This window comes from Cavenderia fasciculata (genome assembly GCF_000203815.1).
Source record: "Cavenderia fasciculata unplaced genomic scaffold Scf_Dfasci-G-b-190b03.r1-5, whole genome shotgun sequence".
In the NCBI taxonomy this organism is placed as follows: Eukaryota; Evosea; class Eumycetozoa; order Acytosteliales; family Cavenderiaceae; genus Cavenderia; species Cavenderia fasciculata.
Genome location: NW_004457711.1, coordinates 102,135 through 121,694, shown reverse-complemented (window position 1 = coordinate 121,694; position 19,560 = coordinate 102,135). Strand labels below are relative to the sequence as shown.

Sequence of the window (19,560 nt, the reverse complement as noted above, 5' to 3'; positions counted from 1 at the left end):
TTTGGATTGGAGAGAGATGATTTTGAACATGTATCCACCTTTGTCTCTTTCTCTTTAAAAGAGAGAGAAAGAGAAAGAAGAAGATAATTTACTTTAAACAACAAACAACAACATCAATAACAACAAACTTTTTAAAACAATATTGTAGAACTCTTCTCAGAAAATAAAGGTATGTTTATATGTGATCACATAAGTATTAGATACTTTGATCAAACCAACCTACTAATAAAAATTTGTTGTTTTAAAAGATGATTGAACCAAATCAAGAACCATCTCCATCACCATCTCTCCTAAAAGGTAAAACAATCTATGAATCATTCCAAAATGCATTCAAATGTCATAGTGAAAAGGATTGTTTGGGAAAGAGAGAGAGAACAATCGTACAACAACAATATCTTGTTGGAGAAAAGGTTGTATTGGGTGAATTCAAATGGATGACTTATCAACAAGTCTATGATTACTCGATTGCCATTGGTAATGGATTGCGTCAATTAATCGATCCAAGATCATTCCTAACCATCTGTGCCAACAATTGTGTTGAATGGACCATGACTGACTTGGCATGTATTTGGCATGGAATCAGAGCAGTACCAATTCATCACCAAGCTTCAACAGCGACCATTGAAGAGATTGTCAACAACTGTCAGTCCAACTGTCTCTTGATGACACCTGACAATGCAGGTGTATTGTCAGAGTTGATTCACCAAAACAAATTACCTACACTCGAGACTATAATTATTCTCACAGAGTATCACAAACCAACAACCGATGAACAACAATTGATCGATTCCATCTCGACTAAAGTTCGAATTGTCTATTTTGATGAGATGGTTGAAAATGGTCAATCTATGGAACCAGTACCTCACCATCCATTTGAAAGTGATGAGTTGTTTGGTCTACTTTACACATCGGGTAGTACTGGTACACCTAAAGGAGTGATGATGCCAGAGGATCTCTACCACAACAGTCTTACCGTTGCACCCAAACCAAATCCATCGGTTCACCTTAGTTTTCTTACCATGTCACATTTACAAAGAAAGATAGATCTTTCCAGTATATTTGAAGGTGGTCAAATTGGGATGTACTCTGGTTCAATGGAAACTATTTTTGATGACATTCAAACATTAAATCCAACAATGTTTTCAGCTATCAGTAGATTTTATAATGTTATCTATGAACAATGTAGTATTTTAAAACAATTGGTATGTGAAACAGAAACATATATAAATATATATATATATATAAACAAGTCATCTATATTTCTTTCTTTCTAACATTTTTTATTTATTTCTATATCTTATATTCTAGAATCAACAAGACAAAATTAAAAATATTTTAGGAAATAGAGTAAAGATTTTAATAACATTTGGATCATTGACTGGACAATCAATTAAAGATTTTTTAGTAGAGAATTGGCCAGAGGCTATGATTATTGATATTTACGGGATGAGTGAGGATATAGGATTTGGTTTCATGATGAATGGTATGATTCAAGATCATACTGTCATTACTCGTGTTGACCCAGTTCCAGAATTGGGTTACACATTACAAGACAAACCTTATCCAAGAGGTGAACTTGTCTATCAAAAGAAAACCATTTCTCCTGGGTATTATAGAAAACCTGAACTCACCTCTACCGTATTTATTGATGGTTGGTACTATACCGGAGATATAGTAGAACAATTGGGTGAAAGACATTTTAAAATCATTGATAGAAAGAAAAATGTTTTTAAATTATTAAATGGTGAATTTGTTGCGTATGTAAAAATAATATAAATAATAATAATAATAATAATAATTTAATATTTATATTTATTTATACTATTTATATTTAGTCCAGAAGTAATAGAATCATTTTTTAGAAATTCTAAAATGATTGAATCAATTTTAATTTATGGAGATTTAAAACAATCATTTTTAGTTTCAATTGTCATACCAACCAAAGAAATGATTGATATTTACCCGATCGAAAGAAAATCAGAATTACAAGCATTGATTTACAATGATTTACTTGAGATTGCAAAAGAAACAAATATGCAACATTATGAAATGCCAAGATTAGTAGAACTTGATTACCATACCATTTGGAGTGAATCAAATGGATTATTGACTCAAACTAGTAAAGTGTGTAGACCTGCCCTCTACCATTTCTATCAATCAACCTTTCAATCAATGTACCAATCTCAACAAGACAATAATGTTGTATCAATCATCAAATCTATTCTAAATATTGATAATGGTGATCAAATTGATTCACTTTCATTTACTCAACTAGGTGGTGATTCTTTAACTGCTATTAAACTTTGTCATATGATTAAAGGTATGTAAATTATCAAAAAAAAAAAGATAATTAATAAAACTTTGTTATTTACTTTTTTATTTAGAAAAATAAATATTGAAATACCAACATCAATTATTTTAAATGTAGATAATAATCTATCAAAGTTGACAGATTTACTACAACAACATATGAATAATAATCAAGAGATTAAGAATCAAGATATTGATTGGGAAAAAGAAATCCAACTTGATGATTCAATTCAAATTGGCAACAAATCTGTCAGAAAACCAAATTTGGTTGACAAGTTTAATGTATTTTTAACAGGATCAACAGGATATCTTGGATCATTCCTACTCTATCAATTGTTGATTGATGATAGAGTAGACACTATCTATTGTCTAATTAGAAATAGTGGTGAAAAGACATCTGTAGATATGATCAAACAATTAAATAACAAGTATCTTTTGGATGTTCCATTAAACGATAACAACATTTCAAGAATTGTGATTGTTTCAGGTGATTTATCATTGGATCAATTTGGTCTTTCAGATGAATCATTTTTAGAGTTGGCCAATAATGTTGATCTACTCATTCACAATGGTGCACTTGTTAATATGGCCATCCCTTACAACAACACTAAAGCAGCCAATGTCAACTCTACAAGAGAAATGCTTAAACTTGCTAGTATTGGTGATTATCTCATACCACTGTCTCACGTGTCTTCAGTTGGAGTATTCCACGTCGAAGATGAATTGTACAATGGTATCATCACTGAACAATCTATACCATCACTTGACAACCTTTCAAAATTAAATGGATACCGTCAATCTAAACTAGTTGCAGAACAACTCATCAAAGAGGCTTATTGTCGTGGTTTCCCTATCATAATGCATCGTCCAGCTACCATCTATGCAGACTCTAGAACTGGTGTAGACAATGAACATGATCTAGTTAGAATGGTAATTAAAGGATTATTATATATGAAATCTTATCCATCAACAACAGATGACAATCAAATGGAAAAAGATTCAAATTTAAATTCATATAATTTAGTTCCAGTTGATTGGGTATCAAAATCAATCATTCAATTATCATTAAATCAACAAAATAATAATCAAAATAATAATAATAATAATAATTTATCAATCTATCATATGATTAATGAAACCAATGTATCAATTGGAACTATTGGATCAATTATAAGAGACAATGAGCTATCAGATAATGGAGAAATGAAAGAGATTAGTATCAAACAATGGACAGATGAATTAAATAATTGTACAATATCCAATCCTCTGTATCCAATGAAATCAGTTATCCATAGCAACAGTAATGACAGCAACAACAACGGTAGTGGAGAAGGATACACAAACAACCTACAATTTAAAACACCATTTACGACACTATCATTACAACAACTTGGTCTTGATCCATGTCAACCAATTTCAAATTCATTGATCATTAAAAATATTAATTATTTAATTAATAATCAAAAAAAATAATAATAAAAAACATTTTACTGGGTCGAGACGATTGATAGGAAAATAGGAAAAATATTAAATATCACTAGAGCATTTATTTAATCTTTTTTGTTGCCACGTAAAGATAGAGTATCCCAGAGTTTATTTATTTCCAAGTCCCATGGATTTGGCTTTAAATTGTCTTAGCTCTTTGAGATTAATAACACCACTGTATTGGAGAAATGGGTGTAGGTTAGAATTGTTTTGGTCAGAGTTTTTCTTTAATATTTACCTTTTATTTTTATCTACTGCAAAGAAAAGTTTCTCAGTTAAATAACCTTTAGGAGGAAATGGTGTTAGATTGGTTTGATGGGTGTTATTTATTGAAATACAATTACATACTTGGATTTTTAACTTTTTCTCTTTGGAAATGTTCAAGGACTTCTTGGTAAGATATCATCTGGTCACCATCTTTGTCATACTTTGACAAAAATTCATCAATCTCCTTTTGAGTTTGATCAAGGTATTGAGTGTTTCCATAGTTGGTGTGCTCTAAGAATGTAAAAGAAGAAAAGAAAGAATTTGTTTAAAATGGGGTTGAACCATTGATTGAAAATACATAAAAAACATACTTGAAAGCTCTTTAATGTCAACCGTTCCATTATGATTCTTGTCAAGTTCAAAAAAAATTTGGTTAGCAGCCATGAACGGCTTATCGGATCCACCTTCCTTTAAGCAATTAAATACTTCGGCATAGGTAATCTTACCATCTTTGTTTTGATCGTATCTATCTAATAAAAACTAAATAAAGATTGAAAGAAAATAAGAAAATGTTCAAACTTGAATTCTTTTGCAAACATTTTTAATGCATGTTACCTGGATATCTTTTGATTGTGACATTTTTGTTTTATAATGAAAATGAATACAGAGGTTATACAACCTTACTTTTATATTCAATTCAATTCAGAGGAGAAATGAAAATTAAATTATACTACACCAAAAACCGCGGTTAAATTTGTAATATGTCCAATGTCTTCAAAGTGACAATTACCTGAGCCAGCCAACTCTCTTACACTCCTTTTGAAAATAACCGGAGTACTATATTTTTTTAATATGAGACCGGTTTTTTTTTGTATGTGATGGCTGGCTCAGACAATTACCCCGTGTGTGGAACACTTGAGACTGTCAGATCCTTTTAAATTACAATAGTTTTAAAATTACTGTTTATCCAGACATAATTATGTCACCAATTCAATTCTTTAATAAAAAGTCGTTGATAGTATTTGTGTTGACAAAGATGGCTAACACGGCAAAATGGATGCTCAGTCTCGCCATATCGAACAATGAGCTATCAGATAATGGAGAAATGAAAGAGATTAGTATCAAACAATGGACAGATGAATTAAATAATTGTACAATATTCAATCCTCTGGATGATACAATCAAAAAAAATAATAATAAAAAACATTCTAGACGACCGATTGATTTTGGTCATCTGCACTATATCTGTGTATTTATGTAAAAGAGAGAGAGAAAGAATGAATTCACTATTAAGGGGTTGTAATTCAACGACGAGATCAATTGTATCGAGATATCTCTTATTACCAACAGCAACAACAACAACAACAACAACAACACCAATAACAACACCAATAACAATCGATCAACTCTGTTTTGGGTTTTGTAATAACAACAATGAAACTAAGAATAACAACAACTATATAAGAAATAATAATAATAATAATAATAATAATAACTACTTTCAACAAAAGAGACAATATTGTACAGAATCAATGATGATGATGATGAGTAATGCAAATCAACAAATGCCATTTGATCAACTAAAAGATTTGTTTATCAGACATTCATTTCATTATAAATCAACTCTACCAGAGAATATCCTCAGTAAAGTATATTCAAATGAAACTAAATTCGATGGTTTACAACGTTTAATAGAATCTGTATGTATGCAAACAAATATGTAATGATTCTTCGTCAAATTGACTAATTTGTTTGTTTGTTTGATTCTATTGTTCGTTTTAGCAATCATTACCACAATCAGAGATTAAAAAGGTATCAAAAGAATTGGATGAACTTCGAGAACAAGTTAATAGTTGGAAGGTATTGTTGGTGAAATGTCAAGAGTTGAGAGAATTGGAGGAGATGGTATCAGAGGTAAAAGACAAGGAAGAAAAAGAGTTGATGAATCAAGATTTAAAGGAAATGGTGGAACAGGTAAAAGATAGTGAAAGAGCATTGGTTATGAGTCTATTGCCGAGTGACAAGGATGACGAAGGTAATGCCATCATGGAAATTCGTGCTGGTACTGGTGGTTCTGAGGCACAACTATTTGCATTGGAAATGCTTGGTATGTACGAGGGATACGCTCAAACGATGGGTTGGAAGTTTGAAGTACTCGAAATTGGTTGGACCGATGCCGTCGGTAACAAAGCTTGTCGTGATGCAAGTGCAAGTATCTCTGGCAGAGGTGTATTTGGATTCTTGAAAAATGAAAGTGGTGTACATCGTGTACAGAGAATACCAGAGACTGAAACGATGGGTCGTGTACATACTAGTACTGTCACCGTCGCCATTCTACCAGAACCAAAGGAAGTTGATATTAAGATTCGTGATTCAGAGTTACGTATCGATGTGTATCGGTCGTCGGGTAATGGTGGTCAATCTGTCAATACTACAGATTCTGCCGTACGTATTACCCATCTTCCAACTGGCACCGTAGTGGCCATGCAAGATGAACGTTCACAGCTCATGAATAGAGCCAAGGCCATGAAGATCCTTCGTGCACGTCTCTATGAAGCTGAACGTTCACGACTACACAATGAACGATCGTCACATCGATCCTCTCAAATTGGAGATGCGTCACGTTCCGAAAAGATCCGTACCTACAACTTCCCACAAGACCGTGTCACTGATCATCGTGTCAATATCTCTACCAACAACATCGAGTCTGTCATGGCAGGTGAATCATTAAATGATCTAATCGAAGAAATCATCTTACAACTTCAAACTAAAGATCTTGATCTCATTTTAAATAAAGATTAAAATAGGTAACAAATAAATAAATACTTGCATTTTCAAACAATTTTCGACAATGCGCCAAAAAAGGTGACAGTTATCATTTTTCGTGATCTTAGTCGATTATAATTACTTTGTTCTTCATCTTTCAAGTAACAAACAAACAAAGAAAAGAGAAACCATTCAGAGGGAGGAGGAAGCAAGTAAATAGATAACAATAAGGTAGATATCAATAGATAACAATAGAGTAGAGTAAATTATGCTTGCTTCAAGTAGTTTGTTTGGTAATCAACCATCTGGAGGTGGTTTATTCGGTGGATCGACAGCTGCACCATCAACAGGTGGAGGTCTATTCGGTGGTGGAGCTGCAGCACCGTCAACAGGTGGAGGTCTATTCGGTGGTGGATCAGCAGCTCCATCGACAGGTGGAGGGTTGTTCGGAGGATCAACGGCAGCACCATCAACAGGTGGAGGTTTGTTCGGTGGTGGATCAGCAGCACCATCAACAGGTGGTGGATTGTTCGGAGGATCAACAGCAGCTCCATCAACAGGTGGAGGGTTGTTTGGTGGATCAACAGCAGCACCATCAACGGGTGGAGGTCTATTTGGTGGATTGTCATCAACACCTTCAACTAGTATGGCTAGTGGAGGTTTATTTTCAACAGCACCATCAACAGGTGGAGGTTTATTCGGTGCACCAGCACCATCAACAGGTGGAGGCTTATTCGGTGCAGCAGCTCCATCAACTAGTGGAGGTCTATTTGCTACATCATCACCAGCAGGTGGAATGTTTGGATCAGTTGCACCAGCATCGGGAGGAGGAATGTTTGGATCAATGATGTATGGACAACAACCACAACAACAACAACTACAAATGGTCCCAGCAGCTCCATTATATACAGAGAATTCAAAGTTTGGAGAACTATCACAAGCTTTAAAACAAGAATGTACAAAATTACAGTATGTACAACTAAACTAAATATATAACAATCAACGAAATAGTACTAACATACGCATTCTATTATATATATATATATATATATAGAAAAATGATAGTAGACAACAATATTAAAATGAAATCATTCTCTGATTATGATGACAAGTTGGACAAGTTACCTTCATTAATTAATCAAATTCAATCTGTTTGTATCATTGATTCAACTACTTTATTTATTTAAATAATACTAATCCATAATCATATTTATATTTTATAGAAAGTTGATAGTTTAAATAACAACTTTAACAATTATATACAATCATTTGAAAATTTAAATACCGAGATTTACAAACCGATCAATTCGGTAAGCGAACAATACCATCAATTATCGATTGGATTTATATCACCCTATTCTGTATCTCTACCATCTCTCGAAATGGAGGAAATAGTGAATCATTTCACCACTCGAATCGAAAGATTGTATCAAACTATACATTCCCTAACTCCAACTTCGAGAAAATATATTGCAAACTTGAATCCACAAGAAGGTACAAAACAAAACAAATCAAAACAAAAGAGAAAACATAATAATCAAAATATGAATGATGGATTCTAATCATAGGCTCTTTCTTTTTGTTTTAGCATTTTTAACAAGTTTACAAACCAATCAAAACACATTAAAGAATGAAGCCATTATTTTGGAACAATTATCAAGTGATTTAGAAAAGATGAAAAAGGATTATATGAATTTCAAGAGAACCTATTACAATGATAATTATAATCCATTCCCAAAGAGAAAGGTTCATCATCATCACCACCATCATCATCATCATAATCAACAAAACCAATTATTATCGTCATCTATTTATACTCCAGATGCATCTCAATACAACTTTAAATCAAATTACTCTGTTTTTGGGTCATCTGTTAATCATCCAACACCACAAAGCAACGTTGCAACATCACAAAACGCAACACCTACCACGACCTCACCCTTTTCATTAAACTCTGGATCTGTTTCAGCACCATTGTTTGGAGCTACAACCACGACTACACCTCTAGTTGCACCAACAACTGGTTCTCTATTTGGAGGATCGCAAGCTGGTAATTCTGCCGGCTCGCTATTTGGAGGATCACAAGCTGGTAGCTCTGCCGGCTCACTTGGATCTGCATCATCATTGGGAAGCTTGTCTTCGTATGGATCACAAACACCATCATTACGTTCATCAATGACACTTCCTCCACAAACTCCATCGCTGTCTGGATTTGGAGGTTCCATTAGTGCCAGTACCAATGGCTTTTCAATTAGTGACGCTGCCAGATTAGGTTCATCCTCTTCAGGTTCAACCACTAAAAAGAAAACTAAAAAAGAAATTGCTGCAAGCAGAGGTTTAATTAATTAACTCTAAATTAAATAAATCAATATAATCTAATAATCAAATAATAATAATTCTAATCAGATTACAAATTTGGTCGGGGAGGGGAGGAGGAGGATACATTCATTTATTTGTTACATTTGAAATAATAATTGTATTTATATATTAGTTAACTATAAAAAAAGAATAAAATTAATTTCATTACCATAGTCATTGTCTTTTCTCTTTTAATTAATTTGAATACTTACTTGTTGGCTCTAATGGAATGTGATAAAAAAAAGTAACGAATCACATATTTGTCCAATACAGAGATATGTCAACAATAAGCAGTAGTAGTAGTAGTTACCAATGTTATATATGGGGTTGATAACTTTATCCAGGAAATGGGGGTAGGTGGCAATAATTTAACAAGATATATGGGATGAAGGGATAATCATATAATTATTCCTCCAGCTCTAATGATTTTTTAACGATACTAGTCACTTTGTCTTTGTATTGTTCTCTATCTTCTCTCCAAAGCTTTGCAGCTTCAATATTTGCAGGACTTTCAACATTTGGTTCTGCAAACATTGAAACAACAGATAAAAGTATTTTTTCGACAGATTGAACAGGTGACCATCTCTCTGATACCGTTTCATAATGATTTGGATCTTCTCCAGGTGGATGAAGTATACTTATACAAACTTCACCATTTGGATAAACTAATCAAAAAAATTGATTAAAATCATTAGAATGACAGTCTCTATCTATCTTGATCTATCTATCTATTACATACCATTAGGATGAAACATATCAGAAGTGAATTTCATCTTAGGAGGAGAAAGAGGATATGTTTGAGGAAAGGTAAGTGATGCACTAAATAGACCATTTTCATAATCGGTTCCACTTGGTCCCATGATAACAGCTTCCCATTGAAATAGGTTCTCTTCATCTACTGGACCCGCTGTAATACCTTCTGGTGGATCTAATGTTAGCTCTGTTGATTAATGATTGATTGATGATTGATTGATAATGAATAGTAGTCAATGTTGTGTGTTAGTGAGAGCAAAGAGAGAGAGAGAGGACTATTGATTCATCACAAGTAAAGTGATAACACTTGAGATTAATTACCTTTATATTCTTGCATTAATCTCCTATACGCTGATGACATGATTTAAATTATATATATAAAAATGTATATATGTTACTTTATCAAATGAAACGTTTCATTAATTAATTTGCTTTTAAATGCAACAGTCATGATCGACCAAACTTTTTAATTCCTCTTTTTTTAAAATTATTTTAATTTCCTTTTTATTTTATTATAAAAATACAATTATTTGTTTGTTTGTTTGTTGAAACATTCTAGGATAAGAATTTAATGATTGGTTGTATTTGATCTTCAACTAAAAGCGATGGAGCATGTCCAACATTTTCAAATTCAATTCCTTGTACATTGTCGTTGCCATTGACCATTCTATTAAATGTTTCATTTGTCAATATCTTTGACAGTTTACCTCTCAATATTAATATTTGTTTTGTACTTTTAACTATAATATTATTCCAAAATGACCACATATCTACATCTGATTCAACCTATAAATTATAAAAAAATACATTATTAATTTATTATTTTATAAAATATTATTATTATTATTATTTTCAAACTTTTTACCTTTTTTAAATTGATTGAAATAGAAGGATCGAAATGGAACTTTAATTTATTCTCATTTTCTGGAATAATACATCTATCAACGAAATAAGACCATTGATCATCTGTAAGGTTACCAAATCCATTGTAAACCTTTTGGAAAAACTGGGTTGCCTCTTGTCTTGATGAAAATGTTGGCATGCATCCTACATAACTGGCTATCGAACTTAATGATTCCAGTGTTACAAATGCTCCAACATCATTTAAAATTAATCTATTAATTTCTATATATGGTAGTAATGCTGTTGGTTGTTGATTTATATTGATATTATCATTTCTATTTAATACTACAAAATGATCTTTTGGTTGTTGTTGATCGTCTGCAGTTTCCTGTTTTAGTTTGTTGTAAAAACTAGTGACCAATAAACTAATACCAATTAGACCACCCATAGATGTACCAATGAGATCGATAGGTTGATTGGGAGACACATGATTGATGAGTGCCATTGCATCAGCAATATAAGTCTTGTATTCATAGTCTTGAGGATCTTCCAAGTATTGTGATTGTCCACGACCACAAACATCTGCACAAACAACTACAATAGGTTGATCATCATCATCATCATTATTTATTCGTTCTAATAATTGTCTTGCCAAATAATCAAACTCTTTTCCATTTCCAGCCAATCTATGAAAACAATAGATATATCTTGTTGGTTGTTGTTGTAGAACAACATTATTTTTTCTCCATAGATAATAACATATAGTATGTTTATATTTTAATGAAGGTACTATCAAATCTAAGCTGTACAGATAGATATATATATATAGATATAGATAGATTAAGGTGATTGATGAGTTTTTAATTGTTATATCTCTACTCCTAACTATTACTACACTCTACTACTATCAAACATACTAATGCGTTTCACACTGAATTACTTTACTCTCATCCATCTCTCTTTCTGTCCTTTCTCTATCTCTCGCTTTTCACAAACTACACTGAAATAGAAGGTGTGGTTGGTGATAATGAATGACACCACACATTCATACACTAATTTTTTTATTGGGTTTCGAAAAAACAGGAAAATAAAACTCTATGGTAGGCCAACCAAGTCATAAATTAATTTGTTTTACTACTATATTTTCACTTCACTATATAATAACCTTTTATTTATTTGTAAATAGCAATTTATTTATTTATTTTTTAAACCAAACAAAACACAGATCATTTTTCACTTGTATAATTATCTAAAGAATAGAATCTATTCATTCAAACAAACAAAACAAAACAAAACAATGTCAACATTAGAAATTATATTACCTGATAAGAAAAGATTACAACCTCTACCAACACATTTCATACAGTACTCTTCAATGTTGAGAGCAGAGTATGAACGTGATAGAAAGACATCAAACAAACCAATAGTAGAGATTTATCTTCCACACGATCTTAATATCAGCGAAACTGTAGGCAATCAAATCATTTCATTCTTGCTAGCTTTAGATTCCGTATTATCAACTATCTATCAAAGACCAAAGGTAGACTCTCCAACCAATGCTACACCTCTTTCAATCGGTGGTGGAGGTCTATCATCATCCTCTTCTCAACCTATGTCGTCATCATCATATTCTTCTTCATCCACCTCTACAGGTTCAAATACACCAAATCATACAGAGTCTTCATCTTCATCTTCACCCAAAGGATCAACTTCACCTATATTTACATCTGCAAAACAATACCCAATCATTGATAATGATTCAATTAAATTAATATTAAAAAAAATAGTAAAGGTTAATTATCAGAATCAATTAATTAATCCTAAAAATTAAATAGACAAACACAACAACAACAACAACAACAACAACAACAGAATAACAATAAGAATAGGAAATATATACCACCACCTCTTCCAGTAAATTTATCAAATGATACTTTTGAACAAATATTATCACCAACCTTTGAGGAAGATCAATTTGTTAGTCTAGAAGATACACACAGTCTTAGTGTTTTACATAATCATATCAACAATAACAACAATAATAACAACTACAACGATGATAGTAATGAAATGAAAAACATTTGTTTCGATCAAAGAGATGTTACTATTAAAGAGTTTTTATATAATACAGTATCGGTTAAAGGCAAGGGATATATATTGGATACATGGATTCTATGTGCACACTATTTTGATATTATTGGTAACCTTTTAATCAAAAGTGTTAGATTTCAATTGGAAAGATTATTGACCAATGCAGCATCGGCCGATGAAGCTCGTTATCTTTTGGATATTTCATGTGATTTTGAACCAGAAACAATGTTCAAGATTGAAACTGAAGATAACTTTTCAAAATCATATGGTGATTCACCGGTTCTCTCTCTTCGAGAAGAGCCGGTTGTCGACAATTCTCAATCCTCTCACTCGCCAGTATTAAAACACACCTCCCCACACCAAGAATGCAAACCATCAAAAAAGAATATGCAACTCTCGACGATTTTTGAAACAAATCGGCAAAAGGATTTCAAGCCAGACATTGTATTGGATGTAAAGAATCGTCGTCTCTACAAAGCGATCAAAGATTCAACTACTCTTCATTGTCATAAATGTCGAGCAGAATTTAATCTTTTAAATAGAAAACATCATTGTAGAGAATGTGGTATGTTAAAACAAATAATTTGCAAATTCAATCACATATTCTAATTTATTTAATTTTTTTGATTATTTTTAGGATATATATTTTGTAGTAGTTGTACAAATAATTCAATTCAACATTCTTCTATACCTTCACCAAAATATACTAGTTCAAAGGATTATTTTTATAGAAAGCTTAGGGTATGTTCAGATTGTTTTAGTAATCTTGTTCAACATACAAGATATGGAACGATTCATCAATCACTAGAGTTGATGGCTTTAAAATTCCCAATTGTTAGAAAGTTTTCATCGCTCCGTGTAATGTGGAGACAGGCATCTGTTGCCTACATGTCTTCTATTCGAGAGATTCAATATTGTTTCCCTACCCACCAATTTGAACCATTTGAAAGAGAATCACTTTGGAGAAATCGTAAATATTTGGAAGGACATTCAAAATGGATCGTCAAATTGGTAGAATCAATCGACTGGAGAGGTATCGATCAACAAAAATTGGAAAAGATTCTAAAGATTGTCAAGGGGTGCGAAAAGACAGAAATGAACTGTTACTATTTAATGTGTTCTTCATCTTGTTGTTCAACAATCCCAATCAAAGACGTCTTTCCACTTTTGGATGAAAACATTACTTGTCAAGAAATTAGAAAGTTTGCAGTTGATATTCTAAAAACAATAGATTGTGATGATGATTTAATTTATTTCTTACCTCAATTGGTTTATTATCTAAGGTGAGAAAAAAAAACAAAATTATATCAGTTAATTAAATTATTAATAATTTCTTTTTTTTTTATTTTAGATTTGAAAAATCAGTTGAAAGAAATGATTTAAAAGAATATTTATTTGATAAATCATTAAAATCACCAAGAATTGCACACTTTTTATTGTGGGAATTGAACAACTGTCAAACAAGTAAAGAATATTTCCACAAGTATGAAGTGTTTAAATGTGAACTACTTCACAATCATTCAATGTTGCAAGCTACAAAGAATGACAAGACCACACAAAGTTACATTTATGGTGTCGAACTTTTAAACATTCTAAAGAGTATACCACCCTATTATGGTCCAGAGTTTGATGTGAAAAAGAATGAAATCAGTAACCTTATCAATCGACAGGTCCGTACTTTTAATCCACGTACTGAAAAGTACGAGGTTGTCCCCATTGAAATTCGTTATCCCATCGATCCATCGTACGTCATCAAGGAATTCTTTCCCGATCGTATGACAATCAAAGACAGTGCAACACGTCCAATCAAGATGGTATTTAGATGTCTCAACACCGACACTAAAAAGGAAGAAATCTTTGATCTCATCTTTAAAAAGGACGATGTCAGAAAAGACCGTATCATTCTCAACATTATCTCGGTCATGAAAAAGATCCTCCAGGAAAAGATTAATGACATCAGAAAACTAAAGATGGACCATAAAAAGCTTTTCGACTCTGTCATGGATTCGATTTACTCTCAGTCTCATACCAATGCCATTCAGGCATTTTCTAGTCTCTCAAAACTCCACAACATCCTATCGATGGTCAAAAATACTCAGATTGAAAACATTGTCAAAGCAGATTATGATCCAGAGCATCTATCCATGCTTATCGATTCCTACAAGAAAATGTCAACCTCTGTCTTTACAGAAACCATATCCAAGATGAAGACAGACTTTTTCAACTGCTACGAAGACTTTGATGAAGACATGGAAAAAGTTCTCGACTCTATAGTGACCTATCGTGTGCTTCCTTGCAACAATGAATATGGTTTTATCGAGGTGGTCCAAAACGCAGAGACACTTTGCAAGATCAACGAAACTTCCATCCCAACATACTTTAAGGAAAGAAATAGCAGCAACAGTATTCATCCATGTATTCAAAGTTTTAAAAGATCTCTTGCTTCTTGGATGGTCATCACTCATCTCTTGGGTGTTGGTGATCGTCATAATGAAAATATTATGATCACTTATAATGGTTATTTCTTTCACATTGATTATGGTTTTATTTTAGGAAAGGTAAAAAAGAACAAAAACAAAAAAAACAAAGATAAAAATATTTAATAACATCCTTTTCTATTTAATTTTTCTTTAGGAACCAAAACCAATATCAAACTTTTTAAGATTTAGTGATGATTTTACAAAGACTATTGAATCTACAGAGAATATCGAAACATTTAAAAAGTTATCAACATTGGTATTTAGTATTTTGAGAAAAGAAGCACCATTCTTTTTATACCATCTTATGTTTTTGAACAAACTCGATCCAGTTTTGGACAACTCTAGTCGATTCAGTCAGACCTATATCCAAGATGAAGTTGCCAATCGTTTCTTCCCAGGACTTCCAACAAAGATTGCCGAACAACATTTTGAAAGACTTTTGGACATTCACAAAGATTCTTTGCAGCAATACATCACAGATACTTCTCGTGCAATTAGTAAAAAGGCTCCTCAAATCACAAAGTCAACTATTGGTTACCTTAGTCATTCTATGGCAAATTTAAGTTCTTATATTATTAATTTCCAAAGTTTATATAGAAATGAAAATAATAATAGTAATAATAATAATAATCAACAATAATCAAAGTTGATTAATCTGTACATGTAAACAAAAAAAATATAAATCCCCTTTTGTAAATAAATAATTGTTTTTTTTCTATAATATGGATTGATTGGTTGCAAATACTAAAGATTGTTTATTACATAAACTTGCAACAAGAAAGTGGAGCTCCTTCTGGTTCAACTGCACGAGATAATCTTCTTGATCTGTCAGTTTGAGCAGAAGAAGGTGAAGGTGAAGATGAGGGAGCTGGCACAGCAGTTGCTGAATTTTCAGATGGAGCAGCAGAGGAAGATGTCGATACTGTTTCATTAGAAGAACTAATGGTTTGATGCTTTACCCCTGGCTCTTTCTCCATTTGTGCTTGTTCAATTGCTTGAATTAATGTTGATTTAAAATTGGAATTATTACCATTATTGCTGTTAATACTAGTGTTGGATCCTGTATTTGATTTTGGTTTGGTATAGGTTATGTTGGTGTTTAATAAAGGATGGTTTTGTAGTGAATTATTAGAGTCATTTGTTGTTGTTGTTGGCTCTGAATTGTTGTTGGTTTCATTATTATTCTTTATACCATCACTTGTTTTTAAATTGTTTTCTCCTCGTTGTATATTATTATCGATATCATTATTATTATTTACATTATCAACAAGAGGAGGAGTATTTACATTAGATTTTACTGTATCTGATTCATCAAACATTTCAAAATCTTCAATTGTAAATGTTTCTTCCTCCAACATGAAACATTTGAATATTCTTGGATAAGAGAGAATGGCTCGTCTGAAATCATCAAATGACAAACTGTTGTTTGAGATGCCAAGATTTGAAAATACAACATCAACATAGTCATCAATAGATGATTGTGTAACAGCCAATGGATCTAGATCTATTTTTTCATAGGCCGTTTGAAGCATCAACTTCATCTCTTCTTTTGTTACAAAACCTGAATTATCACTATCAAAAAATGAAAAGTATACTAATAAAAAAGAAAATAAATAAATATAAATATTATTATTTCTTATTTTGTTTTTTTCCTTACATTGTAATCTTTCTTCGGAAGTTCCTTTTGCTAAAATACAAAGACCACTCATTAATTCAGAGAAATCCAAACATCCATCCTTATTTTTATCAAAAATTTTAAAGAGTTGTTGAATGATCACTTCCTTGGCACTTGTATCATAAGTTGGTAAAATGTATGAAAATACCTTTTTAAATATATCAAAATCCAACTTTAATGATTTCCCCATGCTTACTCGCGATCTTTGTCCCATTCCAAGATTCAAATTTCTAAATCCATCCCAAATCTTTTCCAATTCTCCTTTTGAAACTAAAAGTTAAAAAAAAAAAAAATTTAATAAATAAATAATCTTTCTTTCCTTTTCTTTCTATATATTTACATCTAGTAATCTTTGAAGTTGATCTAAGATCTCTTAATTTTCTCATTTCTTCCAATTCTTGAATTAAATTAATTTCAGAAACCTTTTTAGATTCGATAAAAGATTCTTCATTGATTCTATCTCTCCATTTGTAATACTTTTTGAAAAATCTCTTTGCATCAAAAATACCCTTGCAATTGTTTGAAAGGATGGTGAGAAGTTCTGGTGTGGAATTGGTCTTGAGAAGGCTTTCTTCCAAGTAGGATAGAATGGCCAGAGCAGTCAAGAGAAGGTTATAACTGGCGAGACCTTGACATTTGAATGGTTGGTTGAGCTTGTCGTTGAGAATAATGTCCTCTTCGAGCCATTTTGATTCTTGTGATGGTTTGTGGAAACCATAGATACCACACTCGACAAAGAGATGGTCCCAGATTCTAAAAACAATTTCATTTGGCAAAACGCCCACATAGAGACACATGAACCACTTGGTAGAAAGCAATGAAAGGGAAACTGACAGATTTTGCATGTGATTGTAGAGTGTTGGTAGGTGAGTCTTGACGAGGTGGTCAAATACTTGCATGTCTACCTGTGCACCCAAGAGATTGGTCGAGTAATAATTGTGGCAATAGTCTTCGACAATGGTTGACAGCAACCAAAATGCATCCTCTTCGTTTCTATTGACTACATACAAGAGATATCCTGCGACAATGTTCATAGACTGGCAATATCCTACCTTTCTATTACGAACTGAATATGCCTGAAGAACACGTGTCAATTTTCTTTTACCCTCATCACTTTCAAAGAATGGATGGCCGGGAAAAGTTCTTTCAATATCTTTATCAATCTCTACTGCCGTAGATTGTAATCTAGTTGATATTCTATTTGATGAACGAATGATTTGGTGCAAGTGTTGGTAATATGATTTTCTATTGGCAGGTGGATTTAATCCTCTAATAGTTCCCATTCCATTCAATCTTGACTTTAATCTCTCTTCCTTTTGTTGTTTAAATAATTCAATCTCCTCTTTTCTTTGTTTTTCTCCTGCTCCTGAATAAATTTTCCATAACTAACAAAAAAAAAAAAGGAAAGAGTTAAACTTGATTGATACAATATACTTCTTCTTTTTACTTGTTTTCTTTTTTTTTACATACGACATTTCTGACACCATGGGGAATACCATGAGATAATAATTTATGAAGTTGTTTTGGATTTGAACAAAGACCAACATGCTTGTAGTGTTCGTTAAAGGCAGTCCACTTTTCCAATCTTTGTTTAGACATTAATTCCTCTTGTACTTGGAATTTTTTCAACTCTTCATAGAAATCATCAACAATAAATCCATGTATATCTCTTTTCATACCATCTTTGACAAGAGTATTATAATTATCTTCACCATTTCCAATTGTAACTATGATGTTATCTTGAGAAGCATAGTCATTGGTAGCACCATCTGGTTTTATATCATCTGGATTGATTGTAACCTTTTTCTGTACTTTTTTCTTTCTTGTTTGTGATGGACTAGAAAGAGGTGAATCTTCGTTGGAAGTAGAACGATGATTTGATAATAGATTGGTAGCCGTTGTAGAATTTGGTGATGTAGAAGGGGATGGTGAAGTTGATAAAAATGTTGTGCCAGTACCATTCGTAGTGGAGGTGGTAATGATAGAGATAGAAGCAGTTGAAGAAGACTCTTGATTACCAATAATAGTAGTAGTAGTGTCTTGTTGTTGTTGTTCATTTGATAATGATATAGTTGGAGTACCTCTTGATCCAATTGTAAAAGTTCTCTTTCTAGTTTGATCTCTTGATGGTTGACCTCTAGTACTTTCAATAAACTTTAAAATAGAACCACTCTTTGGAGAAGTTCCTTGTTCTTCCTCTTGATCCGATGATTCATCTTGTCGAATTGGTAAAGATGAATGATCTTTCCCTTGAAGGTCAGTTGTTGGTTGTGACTCTGTCTTTTCAGCAACTTGTTCAAAAGTTTCCCCTACCTCTTGAATTGGAAGAATAGAGGCAGGTTGAACGGCTTCTTCTTCTTTTTCTCTCTCTTTATCATCTTGTTGTTTTAAATTGTCAATAGATTGATTTCTCTCTTGACTCTCTTGTTCTGTATGTTGTTGTGGTTGTTCTTCTTCTTGTTGATTGACTAGATGATCAGTGTCATCTTGGGTTGGCTCCATTGTTATTATTATTTACACAAAAGAAGAGAGAGAGAGAGGTCAAGCCAAGTTGTGACTAATACTAGTCTAACACTTTGTTGTTGTTGTTGT

The 19,560-nt window shown here is 32.3% G+C and overlaps 8 protein-coding genes across 8 annotated transcripts; 4 read left to right on the top strand and 4 right to left on the bottom strand.

The window, feature by feature from the left end:
* Window positions 1–248: 248 nt before the first annotated feature.
* Window positions 249–3,783, top strand: DFA_02524 (uncharacterized protein; the record flags this gene model as incomplete). Its single annotated transcript, XM_004357191.1, has 4 exons — window positions 249–1,202; window positions 1,309–1,757; window positions 1,836–2,320; window positions 2,429–3,783. The coding sequence occupies 4 exons, from the start codon at window positions 249–251 to the stop codon at window positions 3,781–3,783; spliced, it is 3,243 nt and encodes a 1,080-aa protein (XP_004357247.1).
* A 120-nt stretch (window positions 3,784–3,903) lies between these two features.
* On the bottom strand, window positions 3,904–4,641 carry cbpG (calcium-binding protein; the record flags this gene model as incomplete). The annotated part of the gene is made up of 5 exons (XM_004357190.1): window positions 3,904–3,970; window positions 4,034–4,079; window positions 4,144–4,293; window positions 4,374–4,542; window positions 4,618–4,641. The coding sequence occupies 5 exons, from the start codon at window positions 4,639–4,641 to the stop codon at window positions 3,904–3,906; spliced, it is 456 nt and encodes a 151-aa protein (XP_004357246.1).
* Window positions 4,642–4,981: 340 nt separating this feature from the next.
* prfA (peptide chain release factor 1) lies at window positions 4,982–6,804 on the top strand (the record flags this gene model as incomplete). The annotated part of the gene is made up of 3 exons (XM_004357189.1): window positions 4,982–5,120; window positions 5,269–5,702; window positions 5,785–6,804. The coding sequence occupies 3 exons, from the start codon at window positions 4,982–4,984 to the stop codon at window positions 6,802–6,804; spliced, it is 1,593 nt and encodes a 530-aa protein (XP_004357245.1).
* Window positions 6,805–7,036: 232 nt separating this feature from the next.
* On the top strand, window positions 7,037–9,117 carry DFA_02521 (nuclear pore protein; the record flags this gene model as incomplete). Its single annotated transcript, XM_004357188.1, has 4 exons — window positions 7,037–7,737; window positions 7,823–7,919; window positions 7,992–8,262; window positions 8,357–9,117. 4 exons carry the CDS (start codon window positions 7,037–7,039, stop codon window positions 9,115–9,117), a joined length of 1,830 nt encoding a protein of 609 aa, XP_004357244.1.
* A 414-nt stretch (window positions 9,118–9,531) lies between these two features.
* DFA_02520 (ubiquitin-conjugating enzyme E2) lies at window positions 9,532–10,240 on the bottom strand (the record flags this gene model as incomplete). Its single annotated transcript, XM_004357187.1, has 3 exons — window positions 9,532–9,791; window positions 9,866–10,066; window positions 10,201–10,240. The coding sequence occupies 3 exons, from the start codon at window positions 10,238–10,240 to the stop codon at window positions 9,532–9,534; spliced, it is 501 nt and encodes a 166-aa protein (XP_004357243.1).
* Window positions 10,241–10,434: 194 nt separating this feature from the next.
* On the bottom strand, window positions 10,435–11,677 carry DFA_02519 (uncharacterized protein; the record flags this gene model as incomplete). Its single annotated transcript, XM_004357186.1, has 3 exons — window positions 10,435–10,665; window positions 10,745–11,525; window positions 11,640–11,677. 3 exons carry the CDS (start codon window positions 11,675–11,677, stop codon window positions 10,435–10,437), a joined length of 1,050 nt encoding a protein of 349 aa, XP_004357242.1.
* Window positions 11,678–12,019: 342 nt separating this feature from the next.
* DFA_02518 (phosphatidylinositol 3-kinase) lies at window positions 12,020–15,933 on the top strand (the record flags this gene model as incomplete). Its single annotated transcript, XM_004357185.1, has 5 exons — window positions 12,020–12,514; window positions 12,607–13,378; window positions 13,451–14,096; window positions 14,165–15,371; window positions 15,448–15,933. The coding sequence occupies 5 exons, from the start codon at window positions 12,020–12,022 to the stop codon at window positions 15,931–15,933; spliced, it is 3,606 nt and encodes a 1,201-aa protein (XP_004357241.1).
* A 118-nt stretch (window positions 15,934–16,051) lies between these two features.
* cnrF (RabGAP/TBC domain-containing protein) lies at window positions 16,052–19,470 on the bottom strand (the record flags this gene model as incomplete). Its single annotated transcript, XM_004357184.1, has 5 exons — window positions 16,052–16,887; window positions 16,951–17,238; window positions 17,309–17,721; window positions 17,977–18,353; window positions 18,439–19,470. The coding sequence occupies 5 exons, from the start codon at window positions 19,468–19,470 to the stop codon at window positions 16,052–16,054; spliced, it is 2,946 nt and encodes a 981-aa protein (XP_004357240.1).
* Window positions 19,471–19,560: the final 90 nt, after the last annotated feature.